The sequence below is a fragment of the Mauremys reevesii genome, unplaced genomic scaffold, assembly GCF_016161935.1.
Source record: "Mauremys reevesii isolate NIE-2019 unplaced genomic scaffold, ASM1616193v1 Contig8, whole genome shotgun sequence".
NCBI classification, from domain to species: Eukaryota; Metazoa; Chordata; order Testudines; family Geoemydidae; genus Mauremys; species Mauremys reevesii.
Window position 1 is genome coordinate 176,354 of NW_024100895.1, and position 15,604 is coordinate 191,957.

The 15,604-nt window shown below is 60.3% G+C and overlaps 2 protein-coding genes across 3 annotated transcripts in view; one reads left to right on the forward strand and one right to left on the reverse strand.

The window, feature by feature from the left end:
• Nucleotides 1–4,678, forward strand: part of LOC120394848 (HLA class II histocompatibility antigen, DR alpha chain-like) — a 46,465-nt gene extending 41,787 nt beyond the window's left edge. Inside the window, exons 2-5 of one of the 2 annotated variants that reach the window (XM_039519010.1) lie at nt 1,430–1,687; nt 2,511–2,792; nt 3,403–3,553; nt 3,928–4,678. In XM_039519010.1, the coding sequence (XP_039374944.1) occupies nt 1,430–1,687; nt 2,511–2,792; nt 3,403–3,553; nt 3,928–3,931 (695 nt within the window). In that variant the 3' untranslated portion in view covers nt 3,932–4,678. Of the gene's footprint in view, nt 1–1,429; nt 1,688–2,510; nt 2,793–3,402; nt 3,558–3,927 lie in introns of those variants that run through there. The other variant, XM_039519011.1, reaches the window with a different exon arrangement.
• Nucleotides 1–15,604, reverse strand: part of LOC120394846 (HLA class II histocompatibility antigen, DR beta 5 chain-like) — a 63,982-nt gene that overhangs the window by 9,001 nt on the left and 39,377 nt on the right. The gene's annotated exons all lie outside the window — the stretch shown is intronic.

Sequence of the window (15,604 nt, forward strand, 5' to 3'; positions counted from 1 at the left end):
CAGGGAGGGAATGGGGAGGAGCCAGATTGGGGGGCTGCAGGGAGGGAGAATCTCAGCCTATAGTGTGTAGGGATGGGGTGGGCAGGGAGGGGTCTAGGGCTGACCTGGGTGGGGTGGGGGCTGCAAGAAGGAGGGTCTCACCCCAAAGCCAGCAGGGGAGGGGAGGCTGGTGTGGGGGCAGCAGAGGGATCGTGGGGAAATTGCTGAGGTTTGCGTAGGACACAGCCCTGCCCTAGGGGTGCAGCCCCCTCCCCCCACAGGGACTCGGGGGCTGATCCCCCCAGGGGGGCGCCAGGCCCAGGGGCGATGGGGGAACATTCCCCAAAATCCGCGCCAGGGCCAGACCCTGCTGAGCAGTGAGTGCGTCTGTGCAGAGCAGGGAGCCCCTGGCCCCGCTCCCCGGCCTGGCCCCATTGTCCCCCATCCCCCCAGGGCTCAGACCCCAGCCAGACCCCTCCTCCTCGGAGTGTGTCTGACCCCCCAGCGCAGCTTTAATGTCTCTGGCTGGGGAGTTCCCGGGTCTCCCAGTGACCGGCCCTGGGGGGTGAGTGTCGGGGGCCAGGCACTGAAATCGCCCTGAGAACCAGGTTGTGGTAATGCAAGGATGCAGTATGAGCCCTGTGCACATACTGGAGAATGAAATGTCCTGCAGTTACAATATGTAACCTCCCCACTCCAGACACACCCCCCCCACTGCACTAGGGTTATGTCCCCCTTCCCAAGCTAGGTGGGCATAGGCCTAGCCACTACTTGGATGGGAGACCTGTAAGAGCAAATGAGCAGTGTGGGGGGCACAATAGGGGGTGCTGTCCCCTCCAGGCAGCGCTGACCCCTGCGATGCAGTGGGGAGTATTGACCCGGTAATGTTGCAGGGGAGTTGTACTGGAACGGATGGGAGACTTTCCCTGAAGGACAATACCCGAGCATGTAACAGGAGAGCCCAGAACGGGGGTGGGGCCAGGTTGCACCTCTGCCCGGGAAACTGGACGCAGGGGGGAGAGTCGGCTGAAGGGGTTTTTGGTTTCAGTTCGGGGCTGGCTGGGAAGACGCAGGGAACCCCAGGTCTGGGGTCTAAGCTCCTTGCCCCCCAGATGAACCTGGCTGAGGGGTCCTGGTTGTACCTACACACTCTGCTTGAGACTGTGTTCCTGTCGGCTAATAACCCTTCCGCTTTACTGGCTGGCTGAGAGTCCCGGTGAATCGCAGGAAGCCAGAGGTGCAGGGCCCTGACTCCCCCACACTCTGTGACAATCCCATGCACAACTGTGATGCCAGAGGTCCCTGTGCTCTCTGTGGCTGCCTTCCCCTCACACCTGGGAGTTCGAGGATGAATAGGACGGGTGGGGGGCTGTGGCCTTAGGGGAAGTGCTCAGTGTCCCATGAGGGGCTGCTGTTGGTGCAGCTGCTGCTGATGCCCCTCTCCCCACAGTGGACCACATGCTCTCCCAGGTGAATTTCTACCAGCGGACGGACCTGGGCCAGCAGGGGTCTGGGGAGTATATGCAGGAGTTCGACCAGGATGAGACCTTCTATGTGGACCTGGAGAGGAAGGAGACTGTCTGGCGCCTGCCCGACTTCAGCAAGTTCGCCAGCTTCGAGGCGCAGGGAGCCCTGGGCAACATCGCCGTGCTGAAGAACAACCTGGAGACCCTGATCAAGAGGTCCAACCACACACGGGCCCAGAACGGTATGGCACGGGAGGGTGGGGGGGTGGCACCTTCCCTGCCAGGCACCCTTACTGGGGCCATCCCACACCTTGCTTACCAGTGGACCTTCCCCGCCACACACAGGCCCTGTACCAGACGCCCTAAAGACTTTGGGCCATCGCTTAGATCCAACTCCCAGCCCCTGCAGGGCTCCGGGGAGCCAGTCAGCTGGGCCAGGGCTCTGCAGGGCAGGGGGCCTGGGCAGTTCTCACCCTCCAGGCTGGGGGCCCAGGGCAGCTCCTTCGCCGAGGGCTGTTCGTGGCTCTGCCCAGCGCCAGCCCCTGCCCCTGAGGGATTCTCTCCCCTGCCCCTGGTGCTTCATGAGCCGTCAGGGCAGGGAGCTGGGACGGCCCCGGTGACGCCCCCACAGTCCTGGGGAGAGACCCCTAAGCTGGAGTGTGAGCACCAGGGACTGGCTGGCTCAGGGGGGCAGGGAATGGGGCAGGGGCCTGTCCCCTCTAGGGGGCGCTGGCTCCGATCTGGCTCCAGGGCAGGGACTGGCTGGCTCAGGGGGGCAGGGAATGGGGCAGGGGCCTGTCCCCTCTGGGGGGCGCTGGCTCCCATCCGGCCCCAGGGCAGGGACTGGCTGTCTCAGGGGGGCAGGGAATGGGGCAGGGGCCTGTCCCCTCTGGGGGGTGCTGGCTCCGATCTGGCTCCAGGGCAGGGACTGGCTGGCTCAGGGGGGCAGGGAATGGGGCACGGGGCCTGTCCCCTCTGGGGGGCGCTGGCTCTGATCCAGCCCCAGGGCAGGGACTGGCTGGCTCAGGGGCAGGCAATGGGACCCACTGACCCCTGTCTCCCCAGTGCCCCCTGAGGTGACCGTGTTCCCCGAAGACCCCGTGGAGCTGGGGGAGCCCAACGTCCTGATCTGCTTCGCGGACAAGTTCTTCCCACCCGCACTGAGCATCACGTGGCTGAAGAACGGGCAGGAGGTGACGGGGGGCGTCTCCGAGACCGACTTCTACCCCCGCCAGGGTGACTCCTTCCGCAAGTTCTCCTACCTGCCCTTCCTCCCCAGCCAGGGCGACTTCTACGACTGCCGGGTGGAGCACGAGGGGCTGGCTGAGACTTTCACGAAGCACTGGGGTGAGGATGTGATGGAGTAGGGACTGTCTGTGTGGGGGTTGGGAGAGCCAGGGAGGATTTTAGGGGAGGGACAGGGATTCAGCCTGTAACCTGAGCTAGGCCTGGGGGAGGGGAGGTCGACACCTCTGCCCGGGGAGCTAGACAAAGGAAAGGAGCTGAGTGGAGAGGGTTGGGTCAGTTTTTGGTTTGGGGCTGGGTGGTGGGTTTTCAGGGGATCCTAGGCTGGGATCCAGGCCCACTGAACCCCCAGAGAGGCCAGATTGAGGGGTCCTGGCTCTGCCCACGAGCTGGGCTGTATCCTGTGTTCCTGTTGTCCAATAAACCTTCTGTTTTACTGGCTGGCTGAGAGTCACTGCGAGTCCCAGGAAAAGGGGTGCAGGGCCGGACTCCCCCACACTCCGTGACAGGCTGGGGCACCCGGGGACCCTGCTGAGCACAGGGCTGGGAGCTAGGACTCCTGGGTTCTCTTCTGGCTCAGGGAGGGAGGAGTGGGGGCTGGTGGTTAGAGCAGGGGGGCTGGGAGCCAGGACTCCTGGGTTCTATCCCAGCTCAGGGAGGGAGGAGTGGGAACAGCCCTCCTCACTCCATGGGCCTCTCCCCCTCTCTCCAGAAGCCCAGGTGCCCACCCCCCTCCCCGAGACCACAGAGACCCTGGTGTGCGCCCTGGGCCTGGCCGTGGGCATCATCGGCATCATCGCGGGCACCATCCTCATCATCAAGGGGATGAAGATGAACGCCGCCCGCAACCCGCGGGGCCCCTTGTGAGTAGCCGCTGCCCGGGGAGGCACCCGCTGCACCCGCAGCCCCTGGGCCCACCCAGCACCCCCTGGGGAGACCCCCTCCCACACCCACTGTGCCCCCCCCCAGCCAGTCACAGCCCCTGGGCCCACCCAGCACCCTCTGGGGAGAGTCCCCCTCCCTGCTGTGTCCCCCCCAGCCAGCCACATCCCCTCCCCTACTCAGTACCCCCTGGGGAGCCCCCCACATGCTGTGCCCCCCCCAGCCAGCTGCAGCTCTTGGGCCCCGCCCCCGTGTCAATGGGAGACTCCCTGGGGCACTGAGGAACAACCCCGATCCCTGCCAGCCTCGTGTCAGGGCCCAGGGCTCCTGGTAATTGACCCTCTTTGCCTTTCAGATAAACGCAGGGAGGAGCCAGGGCTCCCGAATCCCCCAGGTGCCTTCCTGAGACCCGCTCGTGCCGCCCCTCCCCACTCTGCCCTCAGCGTCCCTGCTCCTGTCATGGTGCCAGCTGCTGTACCCAGGCAGGGCCCCCCTGACTCTGTAACCACAACGAGCCAACCTGCTAGAGACTCCCCTGAGGGGGAGCCGGCCCCTCAGGCTCCCCCCACACCTCCCTGCTTGGCTTGAGGGGAGGCACCTATCCCGGGAGAGGGCTGCTGCCCCATGGGGCTGGGAATGGGGGTCGCCCCTCGTCAGGGGGCAGCAGGGCCCACGGGGCTGATCCAAACCCCACTGCCGCCATGAGGAAGGTTTCTCTCGACTCCAGTGGGCGCTGGATTGGGCCCCGAGCCCGGCCCCTATTGGTCAGAGGCTGCTGTCAGTCACCGCAGGTAACGCCCCTCCAGCCATTACCCAGAAGGCTTTGGGCCAGACTCGGCCATTCCCGGTCAATGGGTCCCTGTGGGGCAGGATCAGGCCCATGGCTGGGGGTGGGGCAGCCCCAGTGCCCGGCTAACGGCCCCATCGCCCCCGTGTGCGGCTCCCCGGGGTCCAGCCCTGCTGAGCCCCGCGCCCAGCGCGGGGTCTGTGTGGGACGGGCCCCGTCCCTGTATAGCCCCCGCCCTGTGCCCCGTGTGTGTCACAGCCCTGCGCCCCCCATCGCTCTGCAGCTTTGCCAACAGCAATAAAGTGGGTTTGGGACGTTTCTGAGGTTTTGATCCTGATTTAAAATCTGGTCAGTCTGGGCCGTGCCCGCGGCAGCCTGTGTTATCCCAGCCCAGCCCCCGTCTGTCCAGGGGCTCTGGGTTACACCAGGAGTTAAGGGAGTTTGGTATGAGGGTTAAGGAAGGAGCCAGGACTCCTGGGTTCTCTCCCAGTTCTGGGAGGTGAGTGGGGGCTGGGGGGTTACAGCAGGGGGGCTGGGAGCCAGGACTCCTGGGTTCTATCCCCAGCTTTGGGAGGGGAGTGGGTTAGAGAAGGGGGGGCTGGGAGCCAGGACTCCTGGGTTCTGTTCCCATTGCTGACACTGACTTGCTGCAAGCTGTGAGGCTTCCCGTGCCTCAGTTTCCCCTTGTGTGAAATGTGTTCTCTTCCTGGTCGGGGGGCTGTGGGGGAGGCTCTGGGGCGGAGGAATGGTCCTGTCGGGGTTATCTCTATCCCAGAGTTTTCAGGTTTGTTGTCTGACCGCAAAATACAGACAACCCAGCAAAGTCCAATTACCAAGTTCTTTATTGATATATGCACACAAGCAACAAAGAACCAGCCCGTTTTCCACACAGAACCAGCCCCCCCTTCTGCAAATTCAAATTGCTTTTATTAGCTGCTCCGTCGCGTCATCACTGTACTTTCCCAGTTATACTTTCCCAGCATACAAGAGAAAAACAAAGAGCCACTATTATTTCTTGATAAGCTTCAAAAAGGTACAAGTTGCTTCACAAAGTGTCTGCAAGCATTTTTCCCAGACTCTGCAAGCACTGTCTTATCTAGCAAGGTCATACATTTGGCCTCGCTACCCCAGCCAGTAAATTTTTCAACAGGCCTTGCTGTGTTATTGCTAAGCAAAACAGGCCATCAAGGCAAACTCATCACTCCATGGAGCACTTTGAGACCGTCCCATGGCTGGGAGCCCAGGAGCAGGGCAGGGCTCATGGGCCAGCCCAGCTTCCCTGCACCCCTCCCCTGGCATGTGCTGGGAGAAACCCCCTCCCCCCGGCTCCCACCAGCAGCGATTGGCTGCACCAACCAGCCAATAACGCCACCAACCGACCAAGCTCTCCCATTGGCTGCTGGAGCCTTAGACCAGTCTCCTGCGTGTTCCCATTGGCTGCCGCTGTGCAGCTGCCCCTGGGGGGAATGTTCCCAGTTCCCTTTAGGCAGCTCCAGACACAGGCCCTGGGCCCCTGCCAGCTGGGAGCGCAGCTGGGGGGGGGTCTGTTTCCAGTGGGGTCTGGCAGGGCCGGGCCCTGGGGCCAGGGATGGACAGTAGCTGGGTGAGCCAAGAGATGATGTGGAGCACCAGGTTTGTATAATGTTTTGGTGGTGCCCAGAAGGGGTCCAAGTCACCCCTGCCCCCCCCCACACACACACATCTGCCTAAGGCTCTGGAAGGGAGTTTGGATGCAGGAAGGAGTTTGGGTGTGGGGTCTGGGCTGGGGCAGAGGGTTGGAGTGTGGGAGGGGGCAGGGGCTGAGATGAGGAGTTTGGGATGCAGGCTGCCCTGGGGCAGGGTGGGGGGCCAGAGAGGAGGACACCCCACAGCCCTCTCCCTGCCAGCAGCAGCGAGCTCTGGGGGAGGGGTCCCCCTCCTTCCACCCCAGCATGACACTCACCCAAGCCCCACCCGAGGCTGGTGCTCAGCAAGTCAAGCCAGGATAAGCCTCCCCAACTCAGGGTTTGGCTACACTTGCAGCTGTACAGTGCTGGGAGTTAAAGCTGTCTTCGTATAGCTGTGTAGGGAAAGCGCTGCAGTCTGTCCACACAGACAGCTACCAGCGCACTGTCGTGGCCACATTTGCAGCATCTGCAGCGGCATTGGGAGTGGTGCATTATGGGCAGCTATCCCAGTGTTCAAGTGGCTGCAACGTGCTTTTCAAAAGGGGGGGTGGGGTGGAGTGTGACAGGGAGCGTGGGGGAGAGAGAGTGGATTTTTGGAGCTGACACTGTGTCAGCTCCCTGCCTTGCAAGTTCCGACCCCTTCCCCCACCCCTCTCTCATTCACTAAATGCAAACAGCCTCTTTGGTTTTTTCCTCATAGACCAGATAAGCCGCTGCTCCGAAACCGCCCCCCCCCCCCCCCCGCCTGCCCTGCTGCTTCTCTCCTCAAGCAAACACTAGCTGTGGGCATTCCAAAGGGAGCCCCCCTGCCTGCCTCATTCACAGCAAACAGGGGCTGTGTTTGTTTTTTTGATAAGCAGCTTCGGGAGCCCCGAGTTCACAAGAAAACAAAGAGTGTTATCTTTACTTAAAAGCATTATGGGAAGGTTCCGGAGGTCAATTACAGTGTAGTAAAGTTATTCCCTGTTTACACTGGCACCCCAGTGCTGCAGTAGCAGTGCTATAGTCTTTATTCCTCTCAGGGAGGTGGAATACAAGCAGTGCTGTAGCCAGGGAGATACAGTGCTGTATGTGCCTTGCCAGTGTGGACAGGGAGTGAGTTACAGCACTATAAAGCCACCACCAGCGCTGTAACTCTCAAGTGTAGCCAAGGCCTCAGAGTCACCTGCCCGGGGTGGGGGTGGGGGGCTACCTTGTGTCTCCCCCTCTCTTCCCTTTGCAGGTGCGGCAGCCACCTCAGCCTGCCCCCAGTGTCGCTCCTGGCCGCGGCTGGTGAGGGAGCTCAATGCGGAGCTGCAAAGAAGTCACCCACTGCCCAGGGCAGGCAGGGACATTTGAGGGAGGTGTGTGGGGGTGGCAGGCGGAGCCGGCAGCCCTGAACACTGGTGCAGCCAGGGCTCCCAAGCCCGTAATATTCCTGGAGCCTGGGCACCACAGGCCCACACACCTCGCTGCCCCACACATCTGTAGGTGACACTGAGACTGGAGGGGGCAGCAGGTGATGATGGGACAGATCAGTAACACACCAGGAGCTGGGTCACTCACTGAGCTGGGTGTCACGGAGTGTGGGGGAGTCCGGCCCTGCACCCCTCTTCCTGGGTCTCACAGTGACTCTCAGCCAGCCAGGAACACAGAAGGTTTATTGGACACAGGAACACAGGATACAGCCCAGCTTGTGGGCACAGCCAGGACCCCTCAATCGAGTCCTTCTGGGGTTCAGGGTGCTTGGATCCCAGCATAGGATTCCCTGAACTCCCACCACCCAACCCCAAACCGAAACTGACCCAACCCCCTCCACTCGGCTCCCTGCCTTTGTCTAGCTCCCTGGGCAAAGGTGTCGACCTCCCCTCCCCCCTGCCTAGCTCAGGTTACAGGCTGAATACCTGTCCCTCACCTACAGTCCTCCCTGGCTCTCCCAACCCCCACACAGACAGTCCCTACTCCATCACACTGGGCCCATTCATGTTAGGTAAAAAGCAAGTCCTTACTCACCTCTCCAGCACCCGAGTTCGTGCGGAGTTGGTATGGGGCTCACAATCTGTCAGAGACCAGACACCACTTCGTTGATCAACGGGCTCACACTATCCTTAGCTTAAAAGGCTTTGGAGTAAGTGTGGCAAGTTTATTAGGGGTGAGCATCAATATTTATACACAGAAGTAAACAAAGTGATTAACAGATCATAATGGTCATGCATAATCAATCAAGATTCTACAGGATAAAACAGGTTAAAATGTAAATTTAAAAAGACAAAAGGGGAGATGGCTGCTTAAGGGGAGGGGGGGTGTCATGAGTAGTTCGCAGGTCAGAGCTTTGATTAAAAGTTTCAGACAGAGACATCAAGTCTGGGTTAAGTTTAAGCTCATCAAAAGTTCAGACTCAACATTCACATGTGTTTTAATACAGCCACATACACGGCTGGGCATCTAGAAACCAAGGATGTAGGCCCCACAAGTTGAGTGGGAGCTGTACCGTGGGATGCAGTGACTCTGAACTGAACTTGGGGGTCATGGTAGAAGCTAATTGAACGTGAGCTCCCAGGGCCGTGCTGTGGGTAAGGGGGCAAATGTGGGCTGTATGACCAGAGGAGTATTGAGGTGGAGCAGGGAGATGGTGTCACCTCTGCACATGGCCCTGGTGAGAGAGCATCACTGGCTGCCATATCCAGCTCTGGGGTCTGCCCTGCAGAATAGCCACTCACTGACATGTCAGCAGGGTTCAGACAGGAGCCACAAAGATGAAGGTCTGGAGAAGCTGCCTGTGAGTGAGCAACAGAAGGAGCCTGTTCTGTGCATGGCTCAGGGTGACCTGTCCCGTCTGTAAGGACCCACCCGGGGAGCTGATTTCTGGGAGCAGGGGACTCGTCCGTCTCCCAGACAAAGCAGAACGTGAGCCGGTGTCTGGGAGTTGATGTGAGATGACCTCAGACTAAAAACGTTTTTACTGGAGGGGCCCCGAACCACTGCAACAGCTGAGCCGGGGAGAGCACGTTGCTCTCCAAACACAGCCAGACCCTGAGACTGGATCTGCAGAAACAGCCTGTGCGTGGGGGGAGCCCCACTGAGTCCTGCGGGGGGCAGGAGTCCACCCACCGACAGCCCCCGGCAGGTCCAGGCTTTGGACTAAAAAGGCCTTTGGCTGGAACATGTAAACCCTGAGCTGGACGGAGATCAAAGCCCAGTCTGTACAGAGGCTGGGAAACAAGAAGTAAATGATAAAGAATAGAGACTGTCCAGTTTGGCCGATGTACATAGCAGAGGGGCATTGCTGGCATATGATGGCGTATATTACATTGGTGGACGTGCAGGTGAATGAACCGGTGATGGTGTGGCTGATCTGGTTAGGTCCTGTGATGGTGTCGCTGGTGTAGATATGTGGGCAGAGTTGGCATCGAGGTTTGTTGCATGGGTTGGTTCCTGAGCTAGAGTTACTGTGGTGCGGTGTGCAGTTACTGGTGAGAATATGCTTCAGGTTGGCAGGTTGTCTGTGGGCGAGGACTGGCCTGCCACCCAAGGCCTGTGAAAGTGTGGGATCATGGTCCAGGATGGGTTGTAGATCCCTGATGATGCGTTGGAGGGGTTTTAGCTGGGGACTGTATGTGATGGCCAGTGGAGTCCTGTTGGTTTCTTTCTTGGGTTTGTCTTGCAGTAGGAGGCTTCTGGGTACACGTCTGGCTCTGTTGATCTGTTTCCATAACATGGAGCAGAGCAGGGCTTATGGGCCAGGCTGCTTGGTCAGGTCCAGATCCAGTGCTAGATGCAGCTGATAAAACTGTAACTAGTGAAGCAGGAAAGGAAGAAATGTCCCTTAGCTTTCAGTCTGTGTTTGGAGTGAGGCAGGAGGCTGGGTCCGTCTCTGATGCTGCTGCGGTGGGAACAGAACATTTCCCATCGCTAACCAAGGAGACGGTGAAGCTGCTAAAATCAGAGACTTTCAAATCAACAGTCCCTGATAATTTACACCAAGAGTGCTAAAGGAACGGGGCAAGGGGACACAGAGTGTAAATACAGCCCAATGTCAGGCAGGCCAGCTGGGAACCAGGAATGCAGGTTATTAGACCTACAGGATGGTGATTGGCTTGGAAAGCCACAGCCCAGAGCAGAGCAGGGCCCGGGGTCACTGCAGATCCCTGCCCCAACCAGAGCTTTGCCCTGGGCTGTGGCCAGCTGGGTCCCAGCATCTCAGGGAGACAGGGTGGGGAGGGGAGCTCCAAGCTTTGTCTGGACCCACTTCTGCTGGGGGCAGGGATGAGCACAGGAGCTGCCCAGAGTTCATCATCCCCACCTGCCCCTCCCCCAGCGCTCCTCCCAGTCCAACACTCTTCACCCTCTCCCCCTCCCCCACCTGCCCCTCGGACTTTCCCCAGAAGCTTCTGCTTCCCACCTTGAACTCAAAGAACCCCCACCCCGGCCAATCAGCGCCCGGCTCTGGGCATCGTCATCGGTCTCCGGCAGATTCCGGCGGGGCAGGACTGCGCTGGGGCTGGTTGATGGGCTGGAGCAGCCGGGTGGGCTGGGCTGGTGATGGATAGGCAGGGCTGGCTCTAGCCATTTCGCCGCCCCAAGCACTGTGGCACGCCGCGGGGGGTGCTCTGCCGGTCACCGGTCCTGCAGGCTTCGGTGGAGCTGCGGGACCAGCAGACAGTCCGCAGTCATGCCTGCGGGAGGTCCACCGGAGCCACCTGCCGCCCTCCCACGGGACGCCACCCCAAGCGCGTGTTTGTCATGCTGGGGCCTGGAGCCGCCCCTGCGGACAGAGGGCAGCGGATCCCCCCAGCCCCCCACCCCTGCAGGCTTAGTCCAGTCCCCACCCCCACCCCCGGCTGGGAGCTGAGTTCAGTCGCCCCCTGTCACGGAGTGTGGGGGCGCCAGGCCCTGCACCCCCGGGCTCCCTGCCGATTCACCAGGACTCTCAGCCAGCCAGTAAAGCAGAAGGTTTATTTAGACGACAGGAACACAGTCCAGCACAGGTCTTGCAGGCACAGATAACCGGATTCCCCCCGGTTAGGTCCATTTTGGGGGCTTCCCAGCCCCCCCCCCCCCGGGATCAGAGCCCAGTCTCCCTGCCTCCCCTCTTTTCTCCAGCCCACTCCAATCTGCCCAGCCCCCCTCCGGCCCCTCCTCTCTCCTCTGCCTCTTTCCGGGGCCAGGAGGTCACCTGACCCCTTTGTCTCCCACAGCTTTAGATGCACCTTTGCAGGGAGGGGCCGGGCCATCAGTTGCTAGGAGACAGAGTGTCAGGCATTTTGGCTGCATGGCCTTTTGCTGCTAGATACTTAGGAACTGTACCCAGCCCCCAGTGCGAACAGTCCCACTTCGTCACACCCTCTGACCCCAGGGGATTTTTGCACAAAGACTGAAATCAGGATCTGGAGCGGGGTGTGAGGCAGTAGGGAATGGGGTGGGTTGACCTGGGACTGTCTGTGTTGGGGAGGGGAGAGCAGGGGGTGACTTTAGGTGAGGGACAGGACCTGAGCCTGTAATCTGAGCCAGGGAGGGAAGTGGGGGGGAGTTGACACCTTTGCCAGGGAAACTGGACAAAGGGAGAGTGGGAGAGAAGGAGGGGGAGAGAGCCGGCTGGAGGGGTTTTTAGTTTCGGTTTTGGGCTGGCTGGGAAGACACAGGTAACCCCGAGTCTGGGGTCTAAGCTCCTTGCCCCCTAGAAGGACCTGGCTGAGGGGTCCTGGTTGTACCTACAAGTAACCTTCTGTGTTACTGGCTGGCTGAGAGTTATGGTGAATCGCAGGAAGTGGGGGGTGCAGGGCCTGGACTCCCCCACACTTCATGACGGGGGCACCAGAGCCCGAGCTGCCCCACCCCCCGATCTGGCTCCCATGTCTGAGCCCCCCACCCCGACCCAGCCCTCCCCCAGTGCCCAGCTTGCCCCAGGACAGCCAGCGGGGCACACTACATGGGGAACTGGGAGCCAGGACTCCTGGGTCCGTCTCTAAGGGGGACCAGTCCCAGTTACTCCTCTGGAGCAGGTTATCCCATCCCTGCAGACTTCCTGCCCCAGAGGACGGTTAACCCCCACTAGCTAGAGTCCAGTTCCAGTCCTGACAGGGAACTCCTGTTAACCCTTACTGCATACACTCTGTCCTTATAAATCTCCAGTTCTTATGTAAATCCAGCTGAGCTCTTGGCACCCATGAGATCTTGTGGCAGTGAGTTCCACAGGCCGACAACACATATTTCCTTTTGCCAGCTTTAAATTGGCCACCTTTAGATTTCACTGACACTCCCCATGTTCTTGTAATAGTTGTTTCTAGTACAGTGGGTTCTGGGGGCCCCCAACTCAGACTGGCATCCCTCTTGTGTTGGGAGCTGCACATACACCTCTGATTGAAACTGAGCCCCCGCCCCCTCCACACACACACACACACACACTGTGCCAGGAACCACTCAGACTCCCACAGCAGAGATCAAGGCTCCATTGTGCCAGGCGCTGCACAGACCCCGACAGAGACTGGGACTGGATGGGGCCAGCTCTCCATGTGGGAAGCCCCCAGCACTGTGAGGCTGACCCCGGGTCCAGCCAGGGCCGGTGCAACCATTTAGGCGACCTAGGCGGCATTTTCTTCGGCAGCAACCACGGTGGCTGGATCTTCGTCCACCCCAGTCACTGCCGGCATTTAGGTGGAGGAAGCTGGGGCAGGGGGGTGTGGGGAGGGCCGTCTGCAGCAAGGGGGGAGGGACAGCACGCAGGGGAACTCCCGGCCCCAGCTCACCCCTGCCCCACCTCCTCCCTGCGCAGGACGTGGATGCTTCACTTCTCCCGCCTCCCAGATTTGTGGCACCAATCAGCTTGGGCACGGCAAGCCTGGGAGGTGGGAGAAGTAAAGCAGCGACAGTGTGCTCGGGGTGGAGGCAGAGCAGGGCCGAGCTGGGGTGGGAGGGAGGAGCTGCCACGGGGGGCACCTCAGGGCAGGGGCTTGGGGACGGGGGAGGGTGAAAGGTGGAGTTTCACCTAGGGTGCAAAACATCCTTGCACCGGCCCTGGGTCCAGTGTCTCAGTGCTGGGGTCCCCGCATGGGGGCCGAGCGATGCTGCAGACGCCCGGGATTTCGGTTTCTCCCCTGCAGCCCCGCGCTGGGCAGAGTCCAGCCTTGGGGGAAGTGAAAGGGAGAAGCTGGCGGGTTCCAGGGCTCGGAGGGGAAGCGGCCCTGGCTGGGCGGCTCCCCCGGGCCAGGCAGCCCCGTGGCGGGGCCAGTGGGGAGGGAGAAGGGCCCCATGTCACCCGTCCCCAGGGCAACCCACTGGACCCCACTTCCCAGAGCCAGGGAGAGAACCCAGGAGTCCTGGCTCCCTGCCCCCCCGCTCTGACCCACCAGTCCCCACTCCCCTCCCAAAGCTGGGGAGAGAACTCAGGAGTCCTGGCTCCCAGCCCCCCCGCTCTGACCCACCAGCCCCCACTCCCCTCCCAAAGCCAGGGAGAGAACCCAGGAGTCCTGGCTCCCAGTTGTCCTGCTTATAGATTTTAAGGCTACAAGGGATCATTGTGATCATCTAGTCTGACCCCCTGGTTCCTGCACATCACATGCTGCATCCCACCTACTCCTGTGACCTTAAATCATGATTCAAAGACTTCACATTACAGAGATTCCACCATTTACATGAGTTTAAACCTGCCAGTGACCCCTGCCCTGTGCTGCAGAGGAAGGTGAACACCCCCCACCCCCAGGGTCTCTGCTAATCTGACTAGGGGAAAATTCTTTCCCCACCCTAAATCTGGGGATCAGTTAGACCTGAGCGTGTGAGCAAGACCCAGCAGCCAGACACCTGGTAAAGGATTCTCTGCAGTAACTCAGAGCCCTCCCGAGCTAGTGCCCCATCTCCAGGAGTTGGGGACTTTTGCTATTAGCAGTCACCAATGGGCCACGTGCCGTTACAGGCAGTCCCATCAAACCAGCCCCTCCATAAACTTATCAAGCTCAGGCTTGAAACCAGTTAGGGTTTTTTGCCCCTCACTGTTCCCCTTGGGAGGCTGATCCAGAACTTCACTCCTCTGGTGGCTAGAAACCTTCACCTAGTTTCAAGCCAGAACTTGTCAATGGTCAGTTTCTATCCATTTGTTCTGGTGTCCACATTGCTGCTTAATGTAAATAGCTCCTGTCTCTTCCTGGTATTTATCCCTCTGAGGTATTTACAGACAGCAATCAGCTCTCCCCTACACCTTCATTTGGTCAGCCTAAACAAGCCAATCCCTTTGCGTCTCCTCTCCTAAGACAGGTTTTCCATTCCTCGGATCATCCTAGTAGCCCGTCTCTGAACCTGTTCGTTTGAATTCATCCTTCTTAAACATGGGAGACCAGAACTGCACACAGTATTGCAGATGGGGTCTCACCAGTGCCTTGTATAATGGCAATAACCCCTCCCTGTCTCTAATGGCCATGCCCCCCCACTTTTCCCCCTGAACTCTGCTTAACACCTGCCCCATTCATCCTCCCCCTTCCTGCGCTGACACAGCAACTCCTACATTTCCTCATCCCACCGCCCCCTCGTCACCTGGCCCGGCAGCCCCTAGGCCTGCCCATGGGGTAGGGGCGCCACCGGGCTGGGGTTCACTTGCAGGGTGAACCAGGCCAGTTCAGTCAGCTCATGGGAAGGGCTGGCAAGAGGAGGGGGGGGGGCAGCAGGACAAGGTGGCCATGATCGGAGGCTCCAGCAAGAGAAGGTGAATGGGGGGGCAGTGGGGAGGAGGCTGCTGGGGTTGGGAGGACACTCAGCCCTCCCTCCCCCCATGCTGCAGGGTACTTCCTCTCCTCCTCCTGCGACCTGTCCTGTCACCTGGGCATAGGGTAACCCACGCACCTCCCGCCTCCCATCTGCTTCTCGGAGCTGCGGCTTTGCCCTCACCCCCACCCCAAGCTCTGCCATGCTTGGGCCAGCCCCAGCCCCCGCCCCCACCCCCACCCCTCCACAGACAGACTCTGCCCCCCCCCGCCCTCAGGGGCTCTCCTCGCCTTCCTGGGGGAGTGGCTCAAGACCCTGCCTCTCTCAGCAAGGGGAATTCTGGGGGGGCTCTGCCCCAGCAAACCTCAGCTCCTCTTCCCACTCCCACCAACAGTGCTGGAACTGGGGGGGGGGGCAGGGGGCCATGCCCCCCCTCACTTCTACAAAGGTTCTGGTGCCCTTGGTATTAGCAATTCCCCAGTCATAGGCTCCCCCTCTCCAGAGCGGGGGGATAGAACCCAGGAGTCCTGGTTCCCACCCCACCCCCTCTTGCTCTAGCCCATGCTGCCCCCTTGTGTCTATCTCCCTCATTACAGCTGATGTGGATTCAGCGCCAGGGGCAGAGCTGGCACTAGCAGACTAAGCAATTGCTTAGAGCCCTGAGCAGCTCAAGGGTCCCAAGGTTCGTTTTATTATATGTAACCCTTCTGCCCCTCTGAGTTGGCAGCAACAAGGGCCGGGTTCAGTATCCAGGGGTTCCGTTTCAATAACACAATGCAAAACTGGCTCGAGCCCCCACCCAGTGACCTGGGACAATAACCTACCACCCCCCCGGGCGCCTCTAGGAGGCAATACTTCCCCTCTCGCAAGCACAGAGGCCGAGTGTAGCAAAATCCTTTTAATAAAGG